Below are 22,998 nucleotides of genomic sequence, written 5' to 3' on the forward strand. Positions count from 1 at the left end.
TGTCACCGTGACACATTCAGACTGAGGTTAACTCACTGAGCCTCACACGTTTTCTGAAATGCCCCACATTTGATGCAGGATTTTATCAGTTACATCCCACCCACAGTGGCTCCATGTCCCATCACTGGGGCCCACCCCACAGTTTGAGGTGCAACTTAAGTTTCTGTGCAGAGGAAACAAAAAGTAAACCGTTTGAGGGACATAATTTATGTCATTAGTCAATAAAACATTTCCATTTTATTTAATTTATTTATTATTTTATCTATTTTTTAGAGCAAAACCACACAACACATTTCTGTTTCATTACTGGCCAACTACACTGTACTTCAGAAATCGTGAAAAACACCAGTGGGGTTGTGGCTACTCTTACTTTGGAGATTATTAGAGTGCATTAACAGAGCTTTGACTTTCACTTACATGTCAGGTAATCAGAGCAGCAGCAGGAACAGCCTGGCTCTACTGGTTGAGCTGCATTCAGGAGCATGTTGTCATAACAAATACATTTATTAAATCAAATTTATCACACTCGAATAACGCTGTCATGTTACCAGGGCTGATTTATATCTGCTGCACTAACACATATGATTGTGTGTGTGCTTGATCATATTTAAAATATGTCCGTGTTGACTCTTTTTTTTATTACTTTACGATCACAGATGAAGTTGAACTTATTGTCTCCATTCATGTGAGTGTTGCACCATGAAAACAGAGCACAGCCATGCCAAAGGTTCGCACCAGCATGAGAGCACAATAACATCAAACACTGCAGGAGCGCCTGACTTATTATTGGAGCTGCTCAACGGCTGAAAGCAGCAGTCTGTGGTTTCAGTTTGATAGCAGAGAGCGAGAGGTCCTGCACGGTCTAACCTGTGTTTCATTAATCTCCTGATCCATCTCTGTAAACAGATTTAAATGTCTAAAAGTGTTTAAATGGTTAATATTCTGTTCATTTGCTGACCTAGAGTGATGGTTTGTTTCCTCTTGGTTCCATCAGGAGGAGGATGGAGATGATGAATGGGAAGCTAATCTAACATCTTTATGTGCAGATTTAAAATAATTTATCTCAAATGAAATGAAAGCAGAACAGACGAGAAGCAGCGCAGCAAGCAGATCGTCGATTAATCTCCAATTTATTTTACTATGAGTGTGAAAAAAGAAGCTCAAACTTGAATTACTTTGCTTGCCAAAAAAATCCAGAACTTCAGCTGACTCTCAAAGCAGCTTGCAGGAAGTTTGTAACAGATGAAGTTTATTCAAAGTTGTTTGGAAACATGTTGAGGAAATCCCCAAATTTGATGTTATATACAGTCCTGTGCAAAAGTCTTGAGCTAATTTCTTTGTATTTTGCTCGGAAAATGGGAAATAGGTGAAACATCTGCAAACATGCATGGAAATACAGAAGACAGAAAACAGTTTGTACAATTCTATTTGGTGTTGTCTCATTTCACTCTGTACTGTACCACTGTACATGGTTGATTTGACTTATTCTTCAACACAGTCCGAACTCTCAGGCAAACTTTCTTTCTTCTGGAATATTTCTCCAGACTTCTCAAAGCTCTTCTTTGGATGTCGACTTTCTTTCGTTCTGTTTTCTGATTCCATAGAGTTGACATACTTTGACATACCACTGCCTTTTCTTCCCGTTTCCCTTTCTTAAGAATGGTCCATCCTCCCACTGAGACCACGCCTGATGGTCAGTAGATGGACATGACTTCTTCTTTAGTCCCCCATTTGTCCTGTTTCTGCTCACCATGCCCAGTTTCTGGCTCGTGGCTCTTTGGGATTCACTTTGTTATGGCAAAAATGTTACTTTCTTTGGATTTTTTTGTGGATTCAACTAAAGAAACTGGAACAAATTATGAGTTATTGTAACATTCTGCTACTAAGATACAATTTCTTTGCCAAGTGTTACATTTAAACAATGCAGGTTCATCTGCTGAGTTAGGTGCCTTTTTATCACTTTGAAAAATGACCAGACAGTCTGGCTGCTTGGAAGCAAAATATTTTGAAGAAAAACAAAAGAGTGGTGGCTCAAGACGTTTGCACATTAATTTATAAGAAAGGAAATTAAAGGTCTTTTAATAAACAGTCATTTGTAAAGTAATTTCAGGCATTCACTCTGAAACGCATCAAAACGTCTGTGTTCCCCTCTCACCGTGCTCTGTGCTCAGATACCTTTAGAGCCGGTTATTTAGTCTGACGCTGACAAACCTGTGTGCTGGTTGTTTGTAACGTGCGTGAGTGTGGTTCAATCTTTACTGCTATTTGGAAAACTCAAATAAATCTCTGGATTTGACGGTGAAAAATATGCATTCAGATTCAGTGAATACCTCGGGTCAACACTGCTGTAATTATAGTAATCTGGATCCCTGGGTATTCTTCAGTTGAGTGTCAGTTGTCAGACGAAACGCACTGCGTCTCATCTCGTTTTTGTTTTGGCCCCGTTTTGGTGCCACAAACCGAGCAAGTTCATCAGCAGCAGCGAGGACGCCAGCAGGGTGGAGATGGAGCACGTTATTATCACATAATGACAGTCCCAGCTCTGAAAACGCGCGCCGCCGTCTCTCCAGGAATAGACGCCCAGCCAAGGCAAAAGCAAAGAGCGGTCAATGGAAAACCAACAACGGGAAGACATTTTTTCATTTGGTTTTTTTTGTTTTTTTTTGTTTTTTACAAAATGGCTTTTATTCTGTCTTCATCATGTACAAACTTTGTCAAATAATAATAAAGTCTGACAACTGCAGCTGCTTTGCTCGTGTTTCGGTCAAACCAAATCCAGCCATATATATGTATGTATATATAGCTTTTAAGTATTTAGAGTTCAAAACATTAAATGTAGGCACAGGAATAGCTTAAAAGGACAAATGTTTTATGACTACAGCATTGTTCAAAGGCGTCCCCAGCCACTAGCAGGCGGAGCTCTTGCATTTCAGATAATAAGCATGAATCCACATAAAAGGTTGTGTATAGGGAGGAGCAAGAAAACACAAGTCAAGCCGTCACAGAGTTGGAGGTTGCAGTGGCAGCACGGGTAGCTGTGCTGAACTGCAGACCACAGGAATGGGCTATTTTTGGAAAAATCTCCTCCTCTCGGAGAAGGAAGCAGGCAGCTCGCCTCTTCACTGAGCGTCCAGGATGTCTGGTGTGGCACTCGGGCTCTGTGATGACCAGGAAGAGGGGGTGACCTGATTATAGAGGACGTCCTGAGAGCCAAAAAGTGGCTCTCTGAGATGGAGCATGTACACAAGGAACAGATTAAGAGCCACCATGGCGAGGAGTGGGAAGACGCTCAGGCCGGAGCCGAAGCCTCGCCAGGAGACGCACGTGTTCAGGGCGACCCAGTAAACAAGCCTGAGGAGCACGAAAAGAAAACATCAAACAGGAAATCAGACACTCACAGCTTCCCCACCAGCGTTACCTCCAATCGGCTAAGCTCAGTCTGCCAGACATGTTTAATAACTCCATATTTTTAAATAAAGTCTCCCAAAATACATATACGCCTTTCACTGCACTGCAATAAATGTTGCTACAATCGATTTGTAGGCTCATAAATTGACCTTTTTTTGGGAGTGGGTGCAATAACACAAACAGCTCTCAGCAGTTTATAGCAACTTTCGAAACCACAGTTTTACTGGGGTTTTTTGTACTCTCGTTTTTTACTGGCCACAGCAGACAGCTGCTCAGCTTTAAAAACCAACTGAGTAATACCCGTCCAGCATCAAACAGCAGTGCAGACGCAGTCAGCGACGGGCTGTTTAAATGAGCAGGTTAAGAGACAGATGCTGCATTTCACTCAGATCTTAGAGACCAAAGTAAAGGAGACAAAACTTCAGGAGGTCACAAATGAGGCCTAACTAATATCTAATAAGAGGGTTGATAAATCAGATGCACAAACCAACTTCACTTTGTAAAACTGGCAAATTTTGAGGCTCGCAGTCTGAGCTCTGCACCGCTCTGTGACGCAGAGCCAGAGCTTCTCTTTGGGTTTGTTAATGACAGTGGTTGTGTTCATTTTTAGCCCTGTCAGTGGCGTGGCTCTACAAACGGCAGTGTCAGCCTGTCAGTGCATCGCTTTGGACTAAAGTAACTATCTCAACGCCATCGCAGTCATTTATGGTGCACAGAGGATAAACTCCTTTTGGAGAAAACGTGTGTGGTTGTCACACTTTTGCGTGAACTACTGATCACTGAAACATCTTTCAATAACCTTTCCTTAAAGTGCTGGCTCAAAATGGGTTTCCTTTTTATTTTTGCAACTGTAACAAAAAGTCATTAACCTTTTGGTCTTGGTCCCCTTTACCTCTGTCTAGTTTCAACATGGGGTTGGCATTTTGCACTCTTCCTATTCAGTGTACTAACTCTGGACTTTTCTCAATTCTGGTCTGTGAAGCAGAAAAAAGTGTCACTAATTAGCACGTTTGCACACTGATGACAACACTGGGCTCACAGGAAAGCCTGGCTGCCAGCATGGCTAGAAACTCTTAGGTTGTTGCAGGTGTAATATTCAATAAAGCCTGTCTTTATCGACTTTTCTGCCAAATAAAAAAATAAGATATTAAATATTAATCTCCATATATGGGTTTTAATTTATATCGTATTTGCCAAATCCACTATTTATTACTTAAAAATGTGTTACTGGTGATGTAGAGGTCTCAAAAAGTCAAATATGATACACGTGGCGTTACAGGGTTAACTCTCCGTGGGGACATCACGGTCTCATCTTAAAATGTCAGAGTTCTTTGCTGGGAACAAAGTGATCTGTGTGTAACAGTTTGGAGTTATTCTAGACCTGACTTTTAGGCGGATTTATTGGTCCTTATTTGTGTAGCACTCCGGCTACGCAGATAGAAGGATTATGGAAATTCAGCTGACGTGGAGGCTGCTGAGACGTTTATGTAAAGTCCTCCAACAAGCCAGCAGCTAGCAGGCCCATCCACAGTGGGTAATTCAAATGGCTAGAATGGGGAAGAGAGTGACCACAGAAGGGGAAGAAAGGAAAAACAAATCGTGCATCCGGTAAGGTCGGACCAACCCCACTGGCTCACAGGAGCTTTCCACCTTTCTCGCTTTTGAGCCTCACCTTCCAAAGATGAACATTATGACCAGGATAGGCACCAACTTCAGCTGGTCTTGAGGCAGTAACGCAGCCATAACAACAAGGTTCAGGACATAGAGGAGTAACTGCTCCAGGGATGTGGTGACGAAAAGCTGCTGAACCGCACCTCTTCTGGGAAACGACTCCTGCAGATCGAAGGAGCCGTTGCAGAACTGGCAGGCTGCACCCATGAGCATCGCTGCGAGGGATAAAGGAGCAATAAGTCAGTTAGCATCTTGAATCTGGGCCATCTTTCCGCAAACAGCGCGCTCATCCTGACAGCACACTTTGTTTTTGCAATTCCATCATTTGAATGTGAAGCAAACGCCAGTAGACTGGCCCACATGCAAATGCTCCTCACAGCTACCAGCCTGACCTTTTTTTTTACCACCTGCCCTCTTATTCCGAGTCACTCTCGGTTGGGAAGTGATTAAAATGTTCTCGAACAATTAGGCCACAGCCTGGGAGATGAAGGACACAGCCAGCCTCTTATTGTAGTTTCCATTTAAAGCTATGTGAAGGAGAAGGAAATTATGCTTCTCCCCAGAGGCCTGGGAGACGTCTGCTGCTACTGAGGCTGAAAGCGCATGAAATTAAAGAGGACAGGAGACACTGAAGCATTCCAAGACAAAGCAGCCAGACAAACCAAATCCTTTCTTAATCATTATCTTTCATTCAAGGCTCTCACATGGCTGTTTTTGAATGTCAGCGTGCAGGTGTGTGTGTTTGTGAGACGCATACCGAGCAGGATGGGGACAGCGGCCACCACACAGCAGCACAAGGTGAAAACGATGCGGCTGGTTACGTCAGGGAAGTCAGGGGGTTTGATGGGCACGTAGAAATAGAGTGCATAGAGGATCCCGGACGCACACAGAAGCGAGGCCAGCACCGAGAAGAAAGCGGGGACTCGGCTGCTCTGACAGCATGTGCACTGGCAGCAGCGGCATTGCCCCCGATCCGAAGCCTCCCGCGCAGCCACGCAAGTCTCTCCCCGGCCCTCGGAGCTCCACACAGCCAGCTCCACGCTCTCCGGCGGCGGCCCTATCAGAGGCCGACCCTCGTCCACAGTGCAGTCCAGATTGGTGGATTCTGGACTCCATCTCGGTGCGTCTGTGCCGTTGGGAATGTCTCCCTGAGAGGCCGGGGTTGGAGGGCCGACGCAGTTTTCCGTGGCGGCGTCCAAATTGCGCGCCGTGATGATAGGACTGGAAAGAGTTTGATCCAGCTCCCCCTCCTCCCCACGATGCGCTCGAGGCTCTTGTGGGAGAATGACGCCAGACTGCTGGTGGCAAGGAGCAGAGCCTGTTCGAATCAGAGCACATTTAAAAAAAAAACATCAAAAGCAATCAGCTGCAGACTTACTCCAATCAATCATTCACTTTCTTACTTTCAAAATACAAAGCAGAGTCGAAATACTCATATAAACTGTTCTTACAAGATTAGCAATTAGTGGCACCTCTAGTTTACGTGGTTGAACTGCGGTGCTTACACACTAATTACATTTACTATAAGGCTGGATTTCTGCAGGCTGTTGGCCTGCTCATAAATGACTGTTCATAGTTTAGTATTCGAAGCATGTAAACAGTAGGTAATATTAGCCTAATACACAGTGTCCTTAACAGGCTGGCTTTGTGTACACATTTGTGAAATCTATATTTGAAAGGTTTGTTATTATGTTTTATTTATTTCTCTAGTCATTTCAATGCTACTGAAAATATGTGTGGAAAAAAAGATATATCAAAACATTTAAATGAACCAATAAAGAGTCTAATAATTGCTTTGAACTTTAATTCATCTTTGGTTGAGCTGTAGTAATGATATATGCATTCACGGGCCATTTTATTAGGTCAATCACATGGCAGCAGCTCAGTGCATTTAGGCGTGAAGACATGATCAAAACCACCTGCTGAGGTTCAAACTGAACACTAGGATGAAGAAAAGGTGATTTAAGTGACGTTGCATGTGGCAGGATCGTCGGTGTCAGACAGGCTGATCTGAATATTTCAGAAACTGCTCATCTGCTGGGATTTTCTTGCACAACACAATGGTTTGACGAAGGGAAGCAATCCAGTGAGCAGCAGCACTCTGGATGGAAATGCCTTGTTGATGTCAGAGGTGACCTTTTAGAGCGCTCCGAGCTGATAGATAATCAGTTCACTGCACTCAAACAGCCTCCAGAGTCACCAGATCTCAATCCAATAGAGCACGGGAAATTGATGTCATGGATATGCAGCCAACAAATCTCAATCAAACTTCAGCACCTTGTTAAATCAATGCCCTAAAACAACCAGAAGACAAAAAAGGGCCCCAACCTGGTACTAGCAAGTGTCCCTAATGAACTGGCCTGTCTGACACCGGAGCCAAAGAGATCTGAAGGTCCAGATCCAGGAAGGAGGAGAAGGAGAGCCTGGACGGGTCGATGTGAGTGTATTTGCATTACTGTCAAATAATCTAATGAAAAGGACCAAAACAACCAACAACCAGTGAAAGGAATTAAATTTTCTGTATACTAAAAGTGTGACATAGTTTAACCAAAGGGTTGTGTTTTAATACACAGAAAATAGTCCTGTACAGATGCTTCTTTAAAAATCTATCTAAAGTGTAGACGGTCGCACCAACTCGCTGTTGGTTTTGGTCTTTAAATGGGATTTGTTTATAAAAAGTAAAGTCGTACATCATGAGGTGCATCCCGACTGCCACAAAAACCACGTGTCATCTTTAATTTTCATTACATTTCATTCACTTCTAATTAAGCATCTGACGGGTGCGATATGCAGAAGAGAGCCCAAAGACCAACAGAAGCCCTCAGACACAAATTAAAGCTCTAGAAAAATGGTTTGGACCGAAACGTAAAAACATCCAGACCGCCGCTGCTGCAAGGACACAAAACAGCACACATTAAACACCAGAAGCTGTTGAGAAGGGTTACAAACATCTGGACACTTCACATTACAGATGGGAGTCACCCACCAACACCAACTTTAACTGTTTCCCTCACAGCTTGGACTTGGTTCTCTCACACAAATATTAAATCTAACTATAAGAATGTTTGTCTTGTTTACAAAAAAAAAGCTCCTTTTCCTAAAACACAACTCAAGTTTTTATGATATTTTACCCAGAATTCAAAGCTGATTTTTCCAAAATCTGACTAAAGTCAAGGATTTTAAAAGTTTTTTCTCTTCTGGAAAATGACTTAACTTGTTTTTTCTTAATGTTTTTGTGATATAATTGCTCTTAGCTTATTCCATTCAACACAAACAATGCTTTTTTTCCTCTGCAGACTCTGTCCTAACTCTATTTGGATCCAGCCTGTACTCAATCCGACTTTAGCTTTTGCTAATTTGCTCTGGCCTCCCTTCAAATCCTACAGCTCCGACGAGGAGACAGTAAAAAGCAGCGGTAATAACTCACTCCTTGGCTGATCCGTCGCTGGTGGCAGTTCCAGCGAGCGCTGGGAGCCGGAGACAGAGTGGGAGGACGAGTGCAGCTCCTCCACCGAAGACTCGGGGCTGTCTGACACCGGAGCCAAAGAGATCTGAGTGTCCAGATCCAGGAAGGGGGAGAAGGAGAGCCTGGCCGGGTCGATGTCCTGGAGCTGGTTGATGATATCGCTGATGGATTCCTTCATGCTGTCGAGCTCCTTTGCATTCTGCCGGTTAGTGGCCTGAAGCCCCGAGGTGCTCATAGTCACAGAGCCTGAGAGGAGCAGGAAGAGGTCCAGGTGGAAATCAGGCCAAGATCAGTTTAAAACATCAGACTGCAGAAAGAGACAAGAGGGAGAAAATCACCTTAATTCCCCAAAGTGTCAGAAAAGCTTGATTAATACACACGTCTGAAAAAATATCCCCGAGAAAACACAGTGATTCATCTTTATTTTCCCTTAAATATCGTCAGTAATCCGCTTTCTTTCAAGCCTCTGCTGTCTTTGCGCTTTTCTTCTACCTGTAAGGCCCAATTTATATCCTGCTTCAGGAATCTGTTTGTCTTGACCAGAACAGCCCTGACCTCAGGGGAAAGGTCAGCGCTGAGGGAGACGCTAACACTCAAAAACTTCACTGGGGCTTTATGCGGGCTTTTTTGGGGGGGAGGATAGAGGAAATTATGGGTTTATGCACATGGTTATACAATAATCATCACTGACAGGATGTCAAAGTTTATCTTCCCCTGTTTCTGTTGGGAACACTTTCTCATCAGTTTTGAATCCCTGTCAGTAGAGAAACTCAGCAAATCAGCACACGAATGCGTCACACTCTCGTGCACACCGAAGCACGTCACAATAATCACAGACTCCAGCTTTATGATCTACAGCGGGAAGTCCAGAAGGTGGCTGGCGTGCACCGTGCTGTTGCCCTGCATCCTTTAAACGTATCACACATGAGACTGTGTGAATCTGCAGGTTTCAACACTTTGGAGGGAGCTTATTGTTAGTTAAAATCTTCCTTTTGGCTCGTATTTCGCAGCAGGATGACTCAAATATCTATGTAGTAAAATGGAAAGCACTGCAGAGGTGTAATAAATATGCTTTGACCGTTTTCACCTAAAAGGAGCAAATCGATATTTTGGGAGATAAGAAGTCCAAAACCATGAAGCTACAGCAAACAGCTGACCTGCCGAGCAAAACTGAAACAGGGAGAAATGTTAAATGTGTATTTACTCACATACTGATTAAACAAATGAGACATAATGTGTTTATTAACAAGATTTAAAGGCACTCGAAGTATTCACATAACGTCCCCCCTGTTTCTAATCTTTCTTGAGCAAAGTGCTCCGACTGCTCAGTGTGTCACCATCAGGGATCTCTAAAGTTATATTTTGAAGTGTGGATGTCACTACACGTCCCTTCAGTACTGATAATCAGTTCTTGGCATCTTGTGAAAAGTATTTCCTGTCCTGGCAGCTTTGACCAAAGTTTTAGAAGCTACAAATTTTAAAAACACATATTTCAAATCCAAAAAACACAGGATTATAACACTGATGAGATTTCAATTCAGAAACTCGTGGATTCATGGAAAATCTTGTGTTACATTGCTACTGTGAGGTCAGACTTTAGCTTTCTTCTAAGAGAACTCTGGAGGATGAAACAGGGCAACGTTTCACCTGTTCCCATCTCATGATGTGAAACTGAACCAGAGGTGTTCAAGTTAGTTAAAAAGGTCTAAAAAAGCACAGAAGCAGCTTACTGGAACATCTCCTTTATGGCTCTTCATGGACTACTTCAACTCCACTATTGATATCACAAATAATCCTAAGCAGTTATTGTAACACTGTACCTTTTCCTGTATTACAACAGTAAATACAATCTATAAATACATATTCATTTATGACTGTTTTCTACACATATGCATACACACGGACGAATGTTTCCAGCACTTATGAACTCTAAAGCACATAAAATGCACTTACTGGACAAAAGCGTCTGCCAGGTGTGCGTAAAATAACATCAGTCACGCGCCTTTGTCTTCAAAGGCTTCATTAACATCTGCAGATTGAATCTGGAGCATTTTTCTCTGGGTTTTCTTGGCGCACAACCAACTGTGGCGCAGAGCGGGCGCGCACGGCGACGTTTCTCCAAACAAGCGAGGACCTTACCATGTATAGAGATCAATTAGGAGCCACGGGGCTTGAAGGTCTGGAGGAATAAATGTCGGTGGCGGTTATCGGAGCTGGCCTGGATGTGGCGCGTAGGGGGCGGAGAGGGGTATGTGGCTTTAAAACCCGCTGAAAAATAACTTTCCCTTCAGTGTTGAGCCACTCTCTGAAAACAAAAACTTTATACGATGCCTCCTCCACGAAGCTTCTCGGGCTCAGTGTAGCAGCTGCAGGAAACACCTCATTTATTGATAGATAAATAAATCAAATGAGGGGAAAACGCACGCGTGAAAGCTACGCGTAAAGGACGGGTCATTCACAAATCACGAATCGTGTATTTTGTGGCATCCAGCAGCAATTAAAGCGATTCATTTCATTTCACAGACAAACCTGCCTCACTTTGGCGAAACGAAATACCCAAATGTGCTGATGAGCGGAACAAGAAGCATTACTCTTATAAATGAACTTACTTTAGTCGGAGGTTGCGGAGTATTTGGGTGAGTTTACTCTCCTCGCAGTTTAAAAAAAACCCTCCGTCCTCGTCTGCCTTTCTTCCCTCCCCCTCCGTTTGCTTTTTGTCTTCCAGGATCCCGAACTTCTGAATCAAATTTCAGGACGGACAAAATACTAGGCTTTTTCCTCCGCCCACACAAGTTTTTTTTTTTCCTTCCTGGGTACCATGTCAAACACCATATGGAGCAAATAAAGGCAGAGGAGCGGCAGCAGCAGGAGGAGGAGGAGGAGGCACTTACTTTTAGTTTACCTTCAAATTCAACATGAACAATCACATCCATCACGAACACGAGTGCATCTAAACAGGGCAGTAAATATTTACAATGAAACCAAACCTCGGCGCGCCTCTGATATTCATATACAGGATGAGCGCGTGAACTCCAAGTATATTAATGCTCACTCAGACAGCATCAGCTACTACAGACAACCCGTTTATAGAAAGTCTTTTCACTCAATAATAAGTGATGAACTTTTCAAAATTAAGGTTATAGAGACGTCATTGTGTTTTTGCTGATTTTGTTGGGCTTTTCATTATCAGTCACTCCAACTTCCAACAGTCCACTGATAACTCCTCGGTGGCCTCGGGCGCGACGAACAGACGCCAAACATTTTCGGATTGTGTGTAACTTTACTGCGCATGCCCCATTTTCTCTAAACATCTGATTCCTGGAATTTCTCACCAAATAGATAAAGAAAAGCGTTTAACATCTTTGCCCACAAACAATACATAAAAGCCACTGGTGAATGAAGTCTGTGACTCACACATGGATCCTGGGATGCTTAATGTGCTGTCAGTGAATATCAGATTACCAATGGTAATAAAGGAGTGATCTAGGAAAGGTGTGCGCATGCGTTACCATCTTTCCACTTGCCCTTGTGATACTTCCATTTCCTCCTTAACAGGAAGTGATGAGCAGGGTTTGCGCATTAAGTTATTGTGAATAGAAACAAGTTTAAAGCTCTGCTGCAGCGGTGCAGATGTTCAAAGGGTTACAGATACCTGCAGAGGCAGTGCAGAGAGCAGCTGAGATTTTTGAAAATCTATTTATTTCATGCCTGAGAAACAAATCTTTTGAAAATCCTATTACAGGATGTTTCCTTAGAGGAAATTCTCACATCGCTGCTTTTCGCTATGTTGAGGAGCGTTTCCTGGAAACATAAGACTTTCACCCTTGAAAAATAGGGAGACCTGAACGTGGAATGATTGGAATTCAATTTCCATTCAATCACCTCAACTTTATTAATATTTCTTTTTGTCTGACTCTCTTTTAGTTCAGCCTCCTTGAGCCCATGTGTTCTCCAAACATGTAGCTTCCTCCTCTTCCTCACAGTCGTCTGTATGCTCAATGAAAAATTTCAACAACTGAAGATAAGGTGATCATATAAAATAACATAATCTAAATATGAAAATCAAATGACACCTAGGCACGAATGCTTTATTTTCCCCAGTTATTATCAGGGATATTTTATTGTATAAGAAAACATTTTAAAATATACAGATAACAGCTGTAGATTTGCAATATAGTTAATAAATTAAAAAAAAAATCAGGACTATAAACAACATATTTTGGATTCTGAGCTGTAAATATATATATACACAGATATGAGTTTATTGCTTGTGTAATCTGTTGAGCGACCAGCAGCATGTCTGAAACACCGCTCTGCTGTCATTTCAAGCCAACGGGAGGACGGGGGAGGGCGCACAGGTCCACCACGAACCAACAGTCTGCAGGTTACCTAGGTCCAACTGGCTTCTGCCTTTTCGCCAAAGCAAACATGGGCTGTGAAAGTCACATTAAGCAGTCAAAGTGGGGGGTTTGTCAGTCCTCTGACAGCAGCCTGTGGACGTGATCCTTCCTCTTCTTCAGCACCTCCCGAAAATCCTCCTGAAAAAACACCAGCGAGAGATATTCAGATATTCAGAGTCAATCATGAAACCGGGAGAGGAAAGACATCAGGCAGATGCTTCTGCAGATAACCAGCTGTTTCACTCACAGCTCACTGACCGGGGAATCAGCAACAACCCTAAAAGAAAAGGAAAATCCATTTTCTCTATGACAATCTGAGTCTGTAGCACTTAGCCTGCCCGGCATGCCCAGAATATCTTTTCACTATCTGTCCTCACCAAACCACAAGCACGGTGACGCTGAGCAGCTACACGACAAGGTTATCAACTCAGCGAGCCAGCCCGGGCCTCCCCGCTCCAGCCATCAGCATGTTCACATAAAACAGGACGCGAGCGCAGCATGCGACTCATCCCAAACACGGACAGGTTTATGCAGCAAAGTTTTCAAACAAGGGGCCAAATTATAACGCTGACAATAAAAAAAACTAAACCCAGAATGGATCCGCCCAATATTACAACATGTATCCCACCATATTCACGTGTCCAGTCTGTGAGGCACAAATGAATGCGAAGCATAAATGAGACTTGTACTAGGGCTAAGTAGAAATGTGCTGTAAGAGAACCACACCAGTTACCGTGCATTCTTACAGCCTCAACTATTAATATAAATCAATCATTGTATTAAATGGTGAAGATTTTCTAGTTTATCGAATGCGAGCATGTGAGAACTCTTTGTTGTACATGATAGATTAATAGTTTATGACCATTATTAACTGCAGCTACATAACAGACAGAAAAAACACACTAGCATGTTTGAATCTCGTGAGATTAAAGACAGACAAACGCTTGCATCTTATCACAGGCACCATCACACATAGACACGATTAAACATTTGTTTAACAAAACCGATGCAAATGAGCTCTGAGTCGATTAAGTGTCCGCCTGCCACACATCTAAACGTCTGTATAGATCGCAGGAAGCAGGCTCACGGACGAGAGGCATTCACTAAAGCTGACGATCAAAGCTACTTATCTGAATTTTATATTCATTTTAAAATCTTTTTTGTTAACTGTAACTCACGTAACAAGGTGAGTGGCCACTTGGCGGCAGCCGAAACAACGCTAGCATACAGTTCGACTTGATGCGGACCTTAAAGCTCAATCCTTTAATTTGGTTGGCGCTTGTGTCCAGCTGACTACTGTAACTCACACTTTTACTCTCAAAGATCTGCTCTCGTTCTCTCATAATCTCTAAAGTAAACGTGAGGCACTGATAAATGCCATCTGTATGGGTTTGCTGTCCGGTGCAGAGCAGCACCTGCAGAGCAGCGGGGTTTTTCTCTGAAAACAGCCGCCTGCCGGGACCAAAAACAATGATGCTGGTGCAGTGAAGGAGGAAGCACATGTTGTTGCCTCTGAATCCATTTTAAACAAGCGCACAGTAAACACAGAAGATGTAAGCAGACTTACAGCTGCAGACAGTTTCTCCATGTAGGGGATGAGCTTCTGCAACTCTCTGTCATCAGACTCCCCAGACCAGCTCTTGATGGGAATCGTGTTCAACAACTACAAAAAACAAACAAACATGTTATTAAAAGTTAGTAACAGCAACAAAGTGCTGACAGAGCAAAACAAAGTAATTAATTAAGGATGTGTGCGAATAGTCAACAAGATGAATAATCGCCACTACTGTCAGTCGATGCCAGACGTAGTCGTTTATTCTAATTATTAACATTTTAATTGATGCCCAGTTACCATAAGTTGTTGTGCCATAAATGTTATGCAGCCATCTTCCACCAGATGGAGCTAAAGTCCCAGTATCTAAGCCTGGTCTCATTCTTTATACTGTTACTGTTAGCTCGAAGAATGAGATAGTGGATACAATCGGTGCAATGAGCTTTCTCCGAAGGGTGGACGGGTTAGCACAGGGTGAGAAGTTCAGTCATTCAAGTGGGGCTCAGAGAAAATCAAAGAACACAGCCTTTAAACTTACATTATATGGATATGTGTGGGGTGCATTATCCAGAACCACCGTCTTCTTCAGATCCCTCCCGAGGATGCTGAGATCTTTGATGTAGTGGCCAAGAACACAGGCACAGTCGTCCTGATACAGCCGGTGTCTACCAGAGAAATCACAAGTGAAACTCACATTTACCGTCCTCATTGTATGGCACGGGCAGAATGTTAAAGGGAACATTTGAAGCAGGCCATGTCGAATTTCTGAGCACGCAACACAGCAGCAGTGCGAATCCGCACGTCTCTGCACTCAAGCACCGAGTTTACAAAACACAAGTGGAAGCAGCTCATACCGAAACAGCTTTCTCTGCGGGTCCAGGATGTCCAGGATCTTCTCGGCATATTCCTTCTTCGCACACGTGTAAACGAACAGCTGGAACAGAGCACGCACAGCAGTTGGTACAATTCCACACTTTTAACTGCTCCACGTTAAAGCAGTGACAGAAAAATAATTTGTTTAACGTGTGAATGAGGCTCAAAATAACCAAACTATTTGCTAATCTACACACTGACACACACCTCGTAGATTTTTGCCATGGCCTGCAGGAACTCCTTCACATGTGGTCGCAGCACCATGTATACCTGTTGAGAACAGGGGAAGAATAAGTGGTCAAGTCAGTAACCTCAGATCTGCTCTGCTGACTGAAGCTCATCTTTTAACTCTGTTCCCCATCAAGACATCTGACAACCTTCCAGGTACCCTTTATGACGAGCTTTGACACCTTGGTATATACACACCAATAAAAACGGTTTGACCACCTGTAGAATGGTTTGTCTGCATCAACAGAGGCCACCCTCACCAACTGCTGATGCACACTCAGTCATTTTGTTCTATAAGCCTGAGAAATGACAGAAGCCACTCAGTTCATAAAAGAGCTTTGAGGGTTACACGTTAACGTTACACGTTACACGGCTTTAAGGGGTAAAGAGTCAAGTGCAGTTGTAGAGTCAGCTCCTGGACTCACAGCGTCCCAGATACCAAAATTTGTAGTTTCAGTAAAGATCCAACTGCCTGGTCTAGTCAGATGATTAAGGTTAGGATCATAACTTTTGGCAATTAACTCAAAACCACCAAACATTTCAACTAACTGCACAGCGTTGTGAAATGTGTTGTCTCAGACGCTCTTGGCTCCTACGTTATCTGCGCCCCACTGGGTGCTTATTAAAACCCATTTCACCCTCACCTTTAAACCTCTGCCAGTGTTATGTTCGTGTAATGACAGCTGTGTAGCCTGCCTTGGAATGACATATCATTATTTATAACTAGGGTGACTTCACTGACCCTCCGCAGCATATCATCTTCAGATCCCAGCTAGATAACAAGCTTACAGACAATTTTTAAGTCTGCTCAACCTCGTGAATCCTTTTATCCACAAAGATGCCTTGATGCTGCACTCGATTACAACACTTTGCAGAATAATTTCTTTGTGGGAACAGAAAGAATTTAGACCATTTTAGCCCTCGATGGAAGCTCCCCAGTTGCTCACAAAACAGAAGAGAGGTCAAAGAAATCAAATGCATATTTCAAAATTCATAAAAGTGTGTGTGTGTGTGTGTGTGTGTGTGTGTGTGTGTGTGTGTGTGTGTGTGTGTGTGTGTGTGTCTCTTTTCAGTTTTCCAAAATGGGTTTTTGCACTTCATCAACTGCAGTTTTTAATTTTTAGAGTGAGTGAAAAATGGTTTCACAGATGCTTGCATGCCACACTTTCTACTAGTTTCCTAATTCATGCATCTTGTACGTAAATGAACCACGAAGGAAGTATGAAATAGAGAAGTGCACAATTTCCAAATACAGAAACCCAACCGCATCAAGTTATTAAAAACAAAATCCAATAGGTTATGTGACTTTCAACTGAAATATACATTTCCTTTTGTTTTTAACGACGTTAGGAAAGATAACATAATGTAGAGGTCCCCTGAAAATATTGGCTGTTTGACGATCTGCTGGTATCAGCATTTATAAAAGCAGATTAAAGAGTAAAGACACGAGAAATTATCCATGACTTGTGACAATGCAGTTAAAAAAAAAAGATCAATATTTTTTTTATTATTGCCACATCATGTTAATACGGACTCCAATAAGCAGGGGTAACAAATATTAGGGAAGCTTCTGTTTCATGTCTCTGAAAGAAAAATAAACCTGCTGATATATCAGTAACATCATCACCAGCTCTGTGATATAATGCACCAACATGTGAGGCACATGTTAAGTTCTCAACAGTGAATCAAAATGAAAGATCTTGTTTGTTGTTAAATAAGTTGCTGTGGTAAACATCTGGTCTGCAGAAGAGAGTACCACAGAGGGTTGTGAAGAGTGGCTTTCAGTGAGTGGTCACCTTGTACTGATGGTCCTGGAAAGCTGCATGGAAGGTGTACTCTGCGTCTTCGATCACATTCAGAGAGCTCAACATCAGGGTCTCCTCCTGGAAATAAACACGACCACATGCCTCAGATTACTTAATATTTTAAATATATAACTGACTGCTTTCACAAGGGAGCAAGGTGAAAGTGTCCAGTTTATGATTTTAACCATGTTAAAGCCACAGAAAGTGAATCTTTAACAATAAAATGTAGACCATACTCTATTCTTGCTAAATACAACATCCAAAAGGAATTGCAGATACTTAAAAATCAACTAGAAAATGCATTTTCTGAAGAAATTGCTGTGTGAATGCTGATAGCTGAATGTTTTGAGCTGAAATGAAATAATTGCTTCACTTTATTGGTACAATAAGGTCAAAGACATTATGCTCAAAACTGGTGGTAAAATATCACAGGTTGATCCCACAGTGTTCTATTGGCAGAATGAACAATCTGAGATTACAGGAGTGCTTGCATGTCACGTTGATGATTTCCTTTGGGCTGGTTCAAGTCACTTTGCAACTCATCATTCCTGTACTGAAATCTACCTTAATTGTGGGCCGTGAAGAACATGACAGTTTTTTTATGTTGGTATGGACATTTGTACAGTTAATGATGTAATAGAGGTGCATCAATAACTTTGCATTGACAACCTACAACCGGTTCAGTTACAAGCAGCACGGGCTGTACAGAGGGATGCTTCCTTAAGTGAAACAGAACGGGAGCAACTCGGGTCAAAAATAGGACAGATTTTGTGGGTTGCCAAACAAACGAGACCAGATGTTACGTTTGACACATGCAGCCTGGGATCTAATATCAAAGGTGCAATTGTGCAGTCCATTCATGAAGTGAACAAAGTTATCCATAAACTTAAAGTAGAGAAAGTGACTCTTAAGTTTCAACACTTGGGTAACAGTGAGGATTTGGCATTGGTTGTTTTCAGTGACGCTTCATTTGGCAACCTTCCCGCTGGCGGTACTCAAGGAGGGGCATTAATCATCCTTATGGGTAAAGGAGGAAAGTTTTGTCCTCTCTTTTGGCAGTCTAAAAAATAAAAAAAATATCAGACGTGTGGTCAGAAGTACACTGGCAGGAGAAACTCTTGCCATGTCAGATGGAATAGACCATAGGTGTCAAACTCTGGCCCGAAGCCATACCAAATTACTATTAGAGCTGGCCTGCTGGTATTATACAGCTAATATATATATTGTTTAGTATTAAGCTTTGCTTGTTCCATATTCAGTTTTTCAGCAAAATGTGTTTGAGTCCATAAGAAAAGATTCATTCTTATATCTGGAGGAATAAATGTATTTCAGTAAATATTAACGTTAGCCCGCGACTTTGTTCCAGTTTTGAATTTTGGCCCACTGTGTATTTGAGTTTGACACCCCTGGAATAGACAGTGCTGTCTTCCTGGCAACACTTTTTTCTGAGCTTAAAACTGGTAACACTGGTCTGAATGCTCTTCTGTTGATCTGTGTGCCTGACAATCATTCCTTGTTTGATGCACTCAAGTCCACTAAGCAGGTTACAGAGAAGAGACTGGGGCTGGAAATGAGCAGCATTAAAGAGCTCATACAATCCATTAAAATCAGACAGATTGGTTGGTCAGATTTCAAATCCCAACTTGCTGATTGTCTGAAAAAAAAAAAAAAAGGGAGTTTTATCCAGAACCCTTCTAAAAGCACTAGATGAAGGACTCTGGATACTGTGATCCTTTGTTTACGAAGTTTTCTTTGCATTAAAATGCACTCTTGTTTATTGTGTGCAGTGATAGTACGCTTTGAGTAAAGCAAAGCACATTGAAATGTTTCCTGAATGTTCTATAATGTTGACAATGTTTTTTTGTTTTGTTTACATATATATGTATACAAATGTTTAAAAGGGATATTTATACTTTTATTTTTAAAAAAGAAAGAGGGAGATTGTTAACTTGTCATTTTCTGTTATATCGCGAGAGTACTGTTGCCTGCGGTGGGTTGTTCTTATTGTGGGTGAGCGGAAAAACAAGACGTAAGGAATAAAGTGCTTGAAGTGAGACTACGACGTTGTGTATTTTGACTTTACAATATTCATTTATTCACCATATCACTGAAATGTGGGAGAATCCACTGCAGAAAGATCAATGCTTTAAGTTTTAATGATCCAGTCAGAAAAGATGATTCTAAAAGTCATCAACTGACTCCAAAAGCCCAGATCTGAACCACCTGTCTGCTGAAAACAAATGCACCAATCAAACAGAATCCTGAATTTCATGGGCCAATCGGAATGCTTGATCTAGTTGTCCAGGACTAACTACTGACACACTATTACTCTGTGGCAAAACCCTGTCAAATCTGCCTCGGTGCACCTGTTGAACAACTGCTTCTAAATCCAAGACCCTAACTCCCATCAAAATCATTTTCAAATGGTGACGATCCCGAGGACCTGTTCTATACAACAGTGTGTTCTTCATGTTCCTGCTGTCAAAACTTTGGCCGCAGGAGCAATTTAAAAAGTGGGGTCTTTCCTGCTGTTGAGACAAACTCCTGTCTGAAAATATAATGTATTTCTATGGGTCGGTTAGAGGATTATCCCTCCACTTGGATCCACACAGTTTAAAAACGTTTACATCTGTGAGCTTTGAAAGACATGCTGTTGGAAAGACAACAACGATGGCTACGTGAGGATAAAATGATGGCTGTAGAGCAAACACTGTGCACACAGCAGCAGTCGAAACACATACACACACACACGCTTACCAGCATTCACACTAATAAAGAATAACAGTGTTGTCATTGTTGATTTTGTGTCTTCACCCTGAGTCCATCTCCTGCCAAGCTGCACCTGTGATTCTGCGGCTGCTCACTGATGATGAGCTGACCGATAAGTAAATCTTATCCTGGATCTTATCCTCTGCATCCTTACCCTATCACCTCTGCGTCCCATAGGGCGCCAGCCTGCCCTGTTGAAACACTTTTTTTTTTTCAGTGTTTCAACTGAAAAAAATAGAATGCCTTTGATCCAAAATAGAATGCCGTTGATCCTTTGTTATGTCATAATCTTGCTGAGAGGCAAAGCCTACAAATAGGGGCTTTGCTCTGTTAAACTTCAGTGCTTAACGGACGTAGACCTGACAGCAACCAAAAACCTTTTGGAAAGTTTTGAGAGAATTTCACGTTTCTCAGCAATTCACCGATCAAGCCGACACATTCCACCATGTCAGCTAACCCATCCTTCAGCTCAGTTGAGCTTGAAATAGTTAAAGGGAGCATTTTGGGAAACCACTACAAGGTAGAGGGTTTCCTCGGAGAAGGGGGCTTTGGTATTGTAGCCAAATGCCGCGATACCAAAACCAACAGAGCTGTGGCTATTAAAGTCAACAGGAACCACCCTGATACTCTGCAACAGGCAAAACTGGAAATTTTCATCCTGGAGCAGCTGAGAAGGTTGGATCCAGATGCCGCCAACATAGTTAAATGGAATGGCTTTTTCCATGACGGAGAGCGGGTCTGCTTAAACTTTGAAATCCTTGATCAATGCCTGTGGGACTACATACGGGACCGGAAAAACCAGGGTCTCCCCATAAGTGAAGTCAGGCCAATTTTACATCAACTCACAAATGCCCTGTCACACCTGGGCTCTGTGGGAATAGTGCACGCTGACCTCAAATCTAGAAACATCATGGTTGTTAACCGCCATGAGTCTCCCATCAAAGTCAAACTTATAGACTTTGGCCTCGCATGTCCTGCGTCTGCAGTAATGCCTGGTGACCGTGTGGGGACGGTTGGTTATAGTGCACCTGAGGTTATGCTTGGCATTCCTTATAATGAAGCAGCTGACATGTGGTCTTTGGGGCTGGTAGCTGTGGAGCTTGGTACAGGGGTGCCACTCTACCCTGGGAGAAATTATTATGATGTTTTGAAATTCATCATACAGACCCAGGGACAGCCACCAGATCAGGTTCTGGACTCTGGCGTGTACACTGAAGACTATTTCATTGAAGACAACTACAACCAACAGCGCTGGACATTTAAGACTGACAAACAATTTCAGTGCGAGACAGGATATGAGTCCCTGGAGACTCGATACATGAAACTTACGCGTCTTGATGACCTCGAACAAGTAATGGTGTTTGGACGAGGACCTGAAAATGGCCAACGTTTATTTGTCAGCTTAATTAAAGGGATGTTGGCCTTGGATGCAAACCAACGGATAACACCCTCGGAGGTTCTCCGGCATCCCTTTTTCAACCGTAAGAGTTCCCCTTGCACTAACATGAGTGTTGAACGACCACAAAACCCTGTGGTCTTTCAGCACCCTTCAAACTTGGAAAGCAAGAGATCACAGAAAATCAACTGCAGTTTCCGAAACTCGGTTGAATTTTCTCAGCAAGTATGCGTCCACACGTCAGCCAGCTCATCCTTCAACTCAGGTGAGCTTGAAATAGTTGAAGGGAGCATTTTGGGAAACCGCTACAAGGTAGAGGGTTTCCTCGGAGAAGGGGGCTTTGGTATTGTAGCCAAATGTCGCGATACCAAAACCAACCGTGCTGTGGCTATTAAAGTCAACAGGAACCGGCCTGATATTCTGCAACAGGCAAAACTGGAAATTTTCATCCTGGAGCAGCTGAGAAGGTTGGATCCAGATGCCGCCAACATAGTTAAATGGAACGGCTTTTTCCATGACGGAGAGCGGGTCTGCTTAAACTTTGAACTCCTTGATCAATGCCTGTGGGACTACATACGGGACCGGAAAAACCAGGGTCTCCCCATAAGCGAAGTCAGGCCAATTTTACATCAACTCACAAATGCCCTGTCACACCTAGGTTCTGTGGGAATAGTGCACGCTGACCTCAAACCTGGAAACATCATGGTTGTTAACCGCCATGAGTCTCCAGTCAAAGTCAGACTTATAGACTTTGGCCTCGCATGTCCTGTGTCTGCAGTGAATCCTAGTGATTGTGTGGGGACGGTTGGTTATAGTGCACCTGAGGTTATGCTTGGCATTCCTTATAATGAAGCAGCTGACATGTGGTCTTTGGGGCTTGTAGCTGTGGAACTTGGTACAGGGGTGCCACTCTACCCTGGAAATGGAGAATATGATGTTTTGAAATTCATCATAGAGACCCAGGGACAGCCACCAGATCATGTTCTGGACTCTGGCGTGTACACTGAAGACTATTTCATTGAAGACAACTACAACCAACAGCGCTGGACATTTAAGACTGACAAACAATTTCAGTGGGAGACAGGATATGAGTCCCTGGAGACTCGATACATAAAACTTGCGCGTCTTGATGACCTCGAACAAGTAATGGTGTTTGGACGAGGACCTGAAAATGGCCAACGTTTATTTGTCAGCTTAATTAAAGGGATGTTGGCCTTGGATGCACACCAGCGGATAACACCCTCGGAGGTTCTCCGGCATCCCTTTTTCAACCCTGGCCTCTCTAAGAGGTTCCCATGTATTGACATTGAAAGACCATACAGAATCAATCTACAGCATGGCTTCCTCCACCTTGGACAAAAGTGACAAAAACACAAACTGGGGTTGGAAAAGGATATTAACAGCACTGGAAAAATTCATTAAGCTGCTCC

General features: G+C 42.8%; 2 protein-coding genes across 4 annotated transcripts in view; both read right to left on the reverse strand.

Annotated features, from left to right (window-relative positions):
* Window positions 1-1,113: 1,113 nt before the first annotated feature.
* On the reverse strand, window positions 1,114-11,312 carry LOC308397702 (uncharacterized protein). Of its 3 annotated transcripts, none has more exons than XM_080883770.1 (5): window positions 11,155-11,312; window positions 8,507-8,852; window positions 5,837-6,397; window positions 5,081-5,294; window positions 1,114-3,351 (listed from the first exon to the last, which is right to left on the reverse strand). In XM_080883770.1, the coding sequence occupies exons 2-5, from the start codon at window positions 8,778-8,780 to the stop codon at window positions 3,120-3,122; spliced, it is 1,281 nt and encodes a 426-aa protein (XP_080739896.1). In that variant the 5' UTR covers window positions 8,781-8,852; window positions 11,155-11,312; the 3' UTR covers window positions 1,114-3,119. The 3 variants fall into 3 exon arrangements, with proteins under 3 accessions (XP_080739896.1, XP_080739897.1, XP_080739898.1); XM_080883771.1 differs by lacking the exon at window positions 11,155-11,312 and adding an exon at window positions 10,685-10,839; XM_080883772.1 differs by lacking the exon at window positions 11,155-11,312 and adding an exon at window positions 10,499-10,636.
* Window positions 11,313-12,632: 1,320 nt separating this feature from the next.
* The window catches only part of ctdspl3 (CTD (carboxy-terminal domain, RNA polymerase II, polypeptide A) small phosphatase like 3), a 20,123-nt gene continuing 9,757 nt past the window's right edge, over window positions 12,633-22,998 (reverse strand). Inside the window, exons 6-11 of the mRNA XM_080882032.1 lie at window positions 17,395-17,481; window positions 15,578-15,640; window positions 15,352-15,431; window positions 15,036-15,162; window positions 14,513-14,608; window positions 12,633-13,083 (exon numbers count right to left, since the gene is read on the reverse strand). Coding sequence (XP_080738158.1) covers window positions 13,018-13,083; window positions 14,513-14,608; window positions 15,036-15,162; window positions 15,352-15,431; window positions 15,578-15,640; window positions 17,395-17,481 — 519 coding nt within the window. The 3' untranslated portion in view covers window positions 12,633-13,017. The remainder of the gene's footprint in view (window positions 13,084-14,512; window positions 14,609-15,035; window positions 15,163-15,351; window positions 15,432-15,577; window positions 15,641-17,394; window positions 17,482-22,998) is intronic.

This window comes from Rhamphochromis sp. 'chilingali', assembly GCF_963969265.1.
Source record: "Rhamphochromis sp. 'chilingali' genome assembly, chromosome: 5".
NCBI classification, from domain to species: Eukaryota; Metazoa; Chordata; class Actinopteri; order Cichliformes; family Cichlidae; genus Rhamphochromis; species Rhamphochromis sp. 'chilingali'.

Bases quoted from the DNA above. Each gene is read 5' to 3' on its own strand.
- LOC308397702 (XM_080883770.1), bottom strand. From the start codon at position 8,780: ATGAGCACCTCGGGGCTTCAGGCCACTAACCGGCAGAATGCAAAGGAG. The intron at 5,295-5,836 runs GTATGCGTCTCA...TATCCCTCGCAG, and splicing joins CGCTGTCCCCATCCTGCTCG to CGATGCTCATGGGTGCAGCC. The intron at 3,352-5,080 runs GTGAGGCTCAAA...CGTGCTCCTCAG, and splicing joins ATAATGTTCATCTTTGGAAG to GCTTGTTTACTGGGTCGCCC.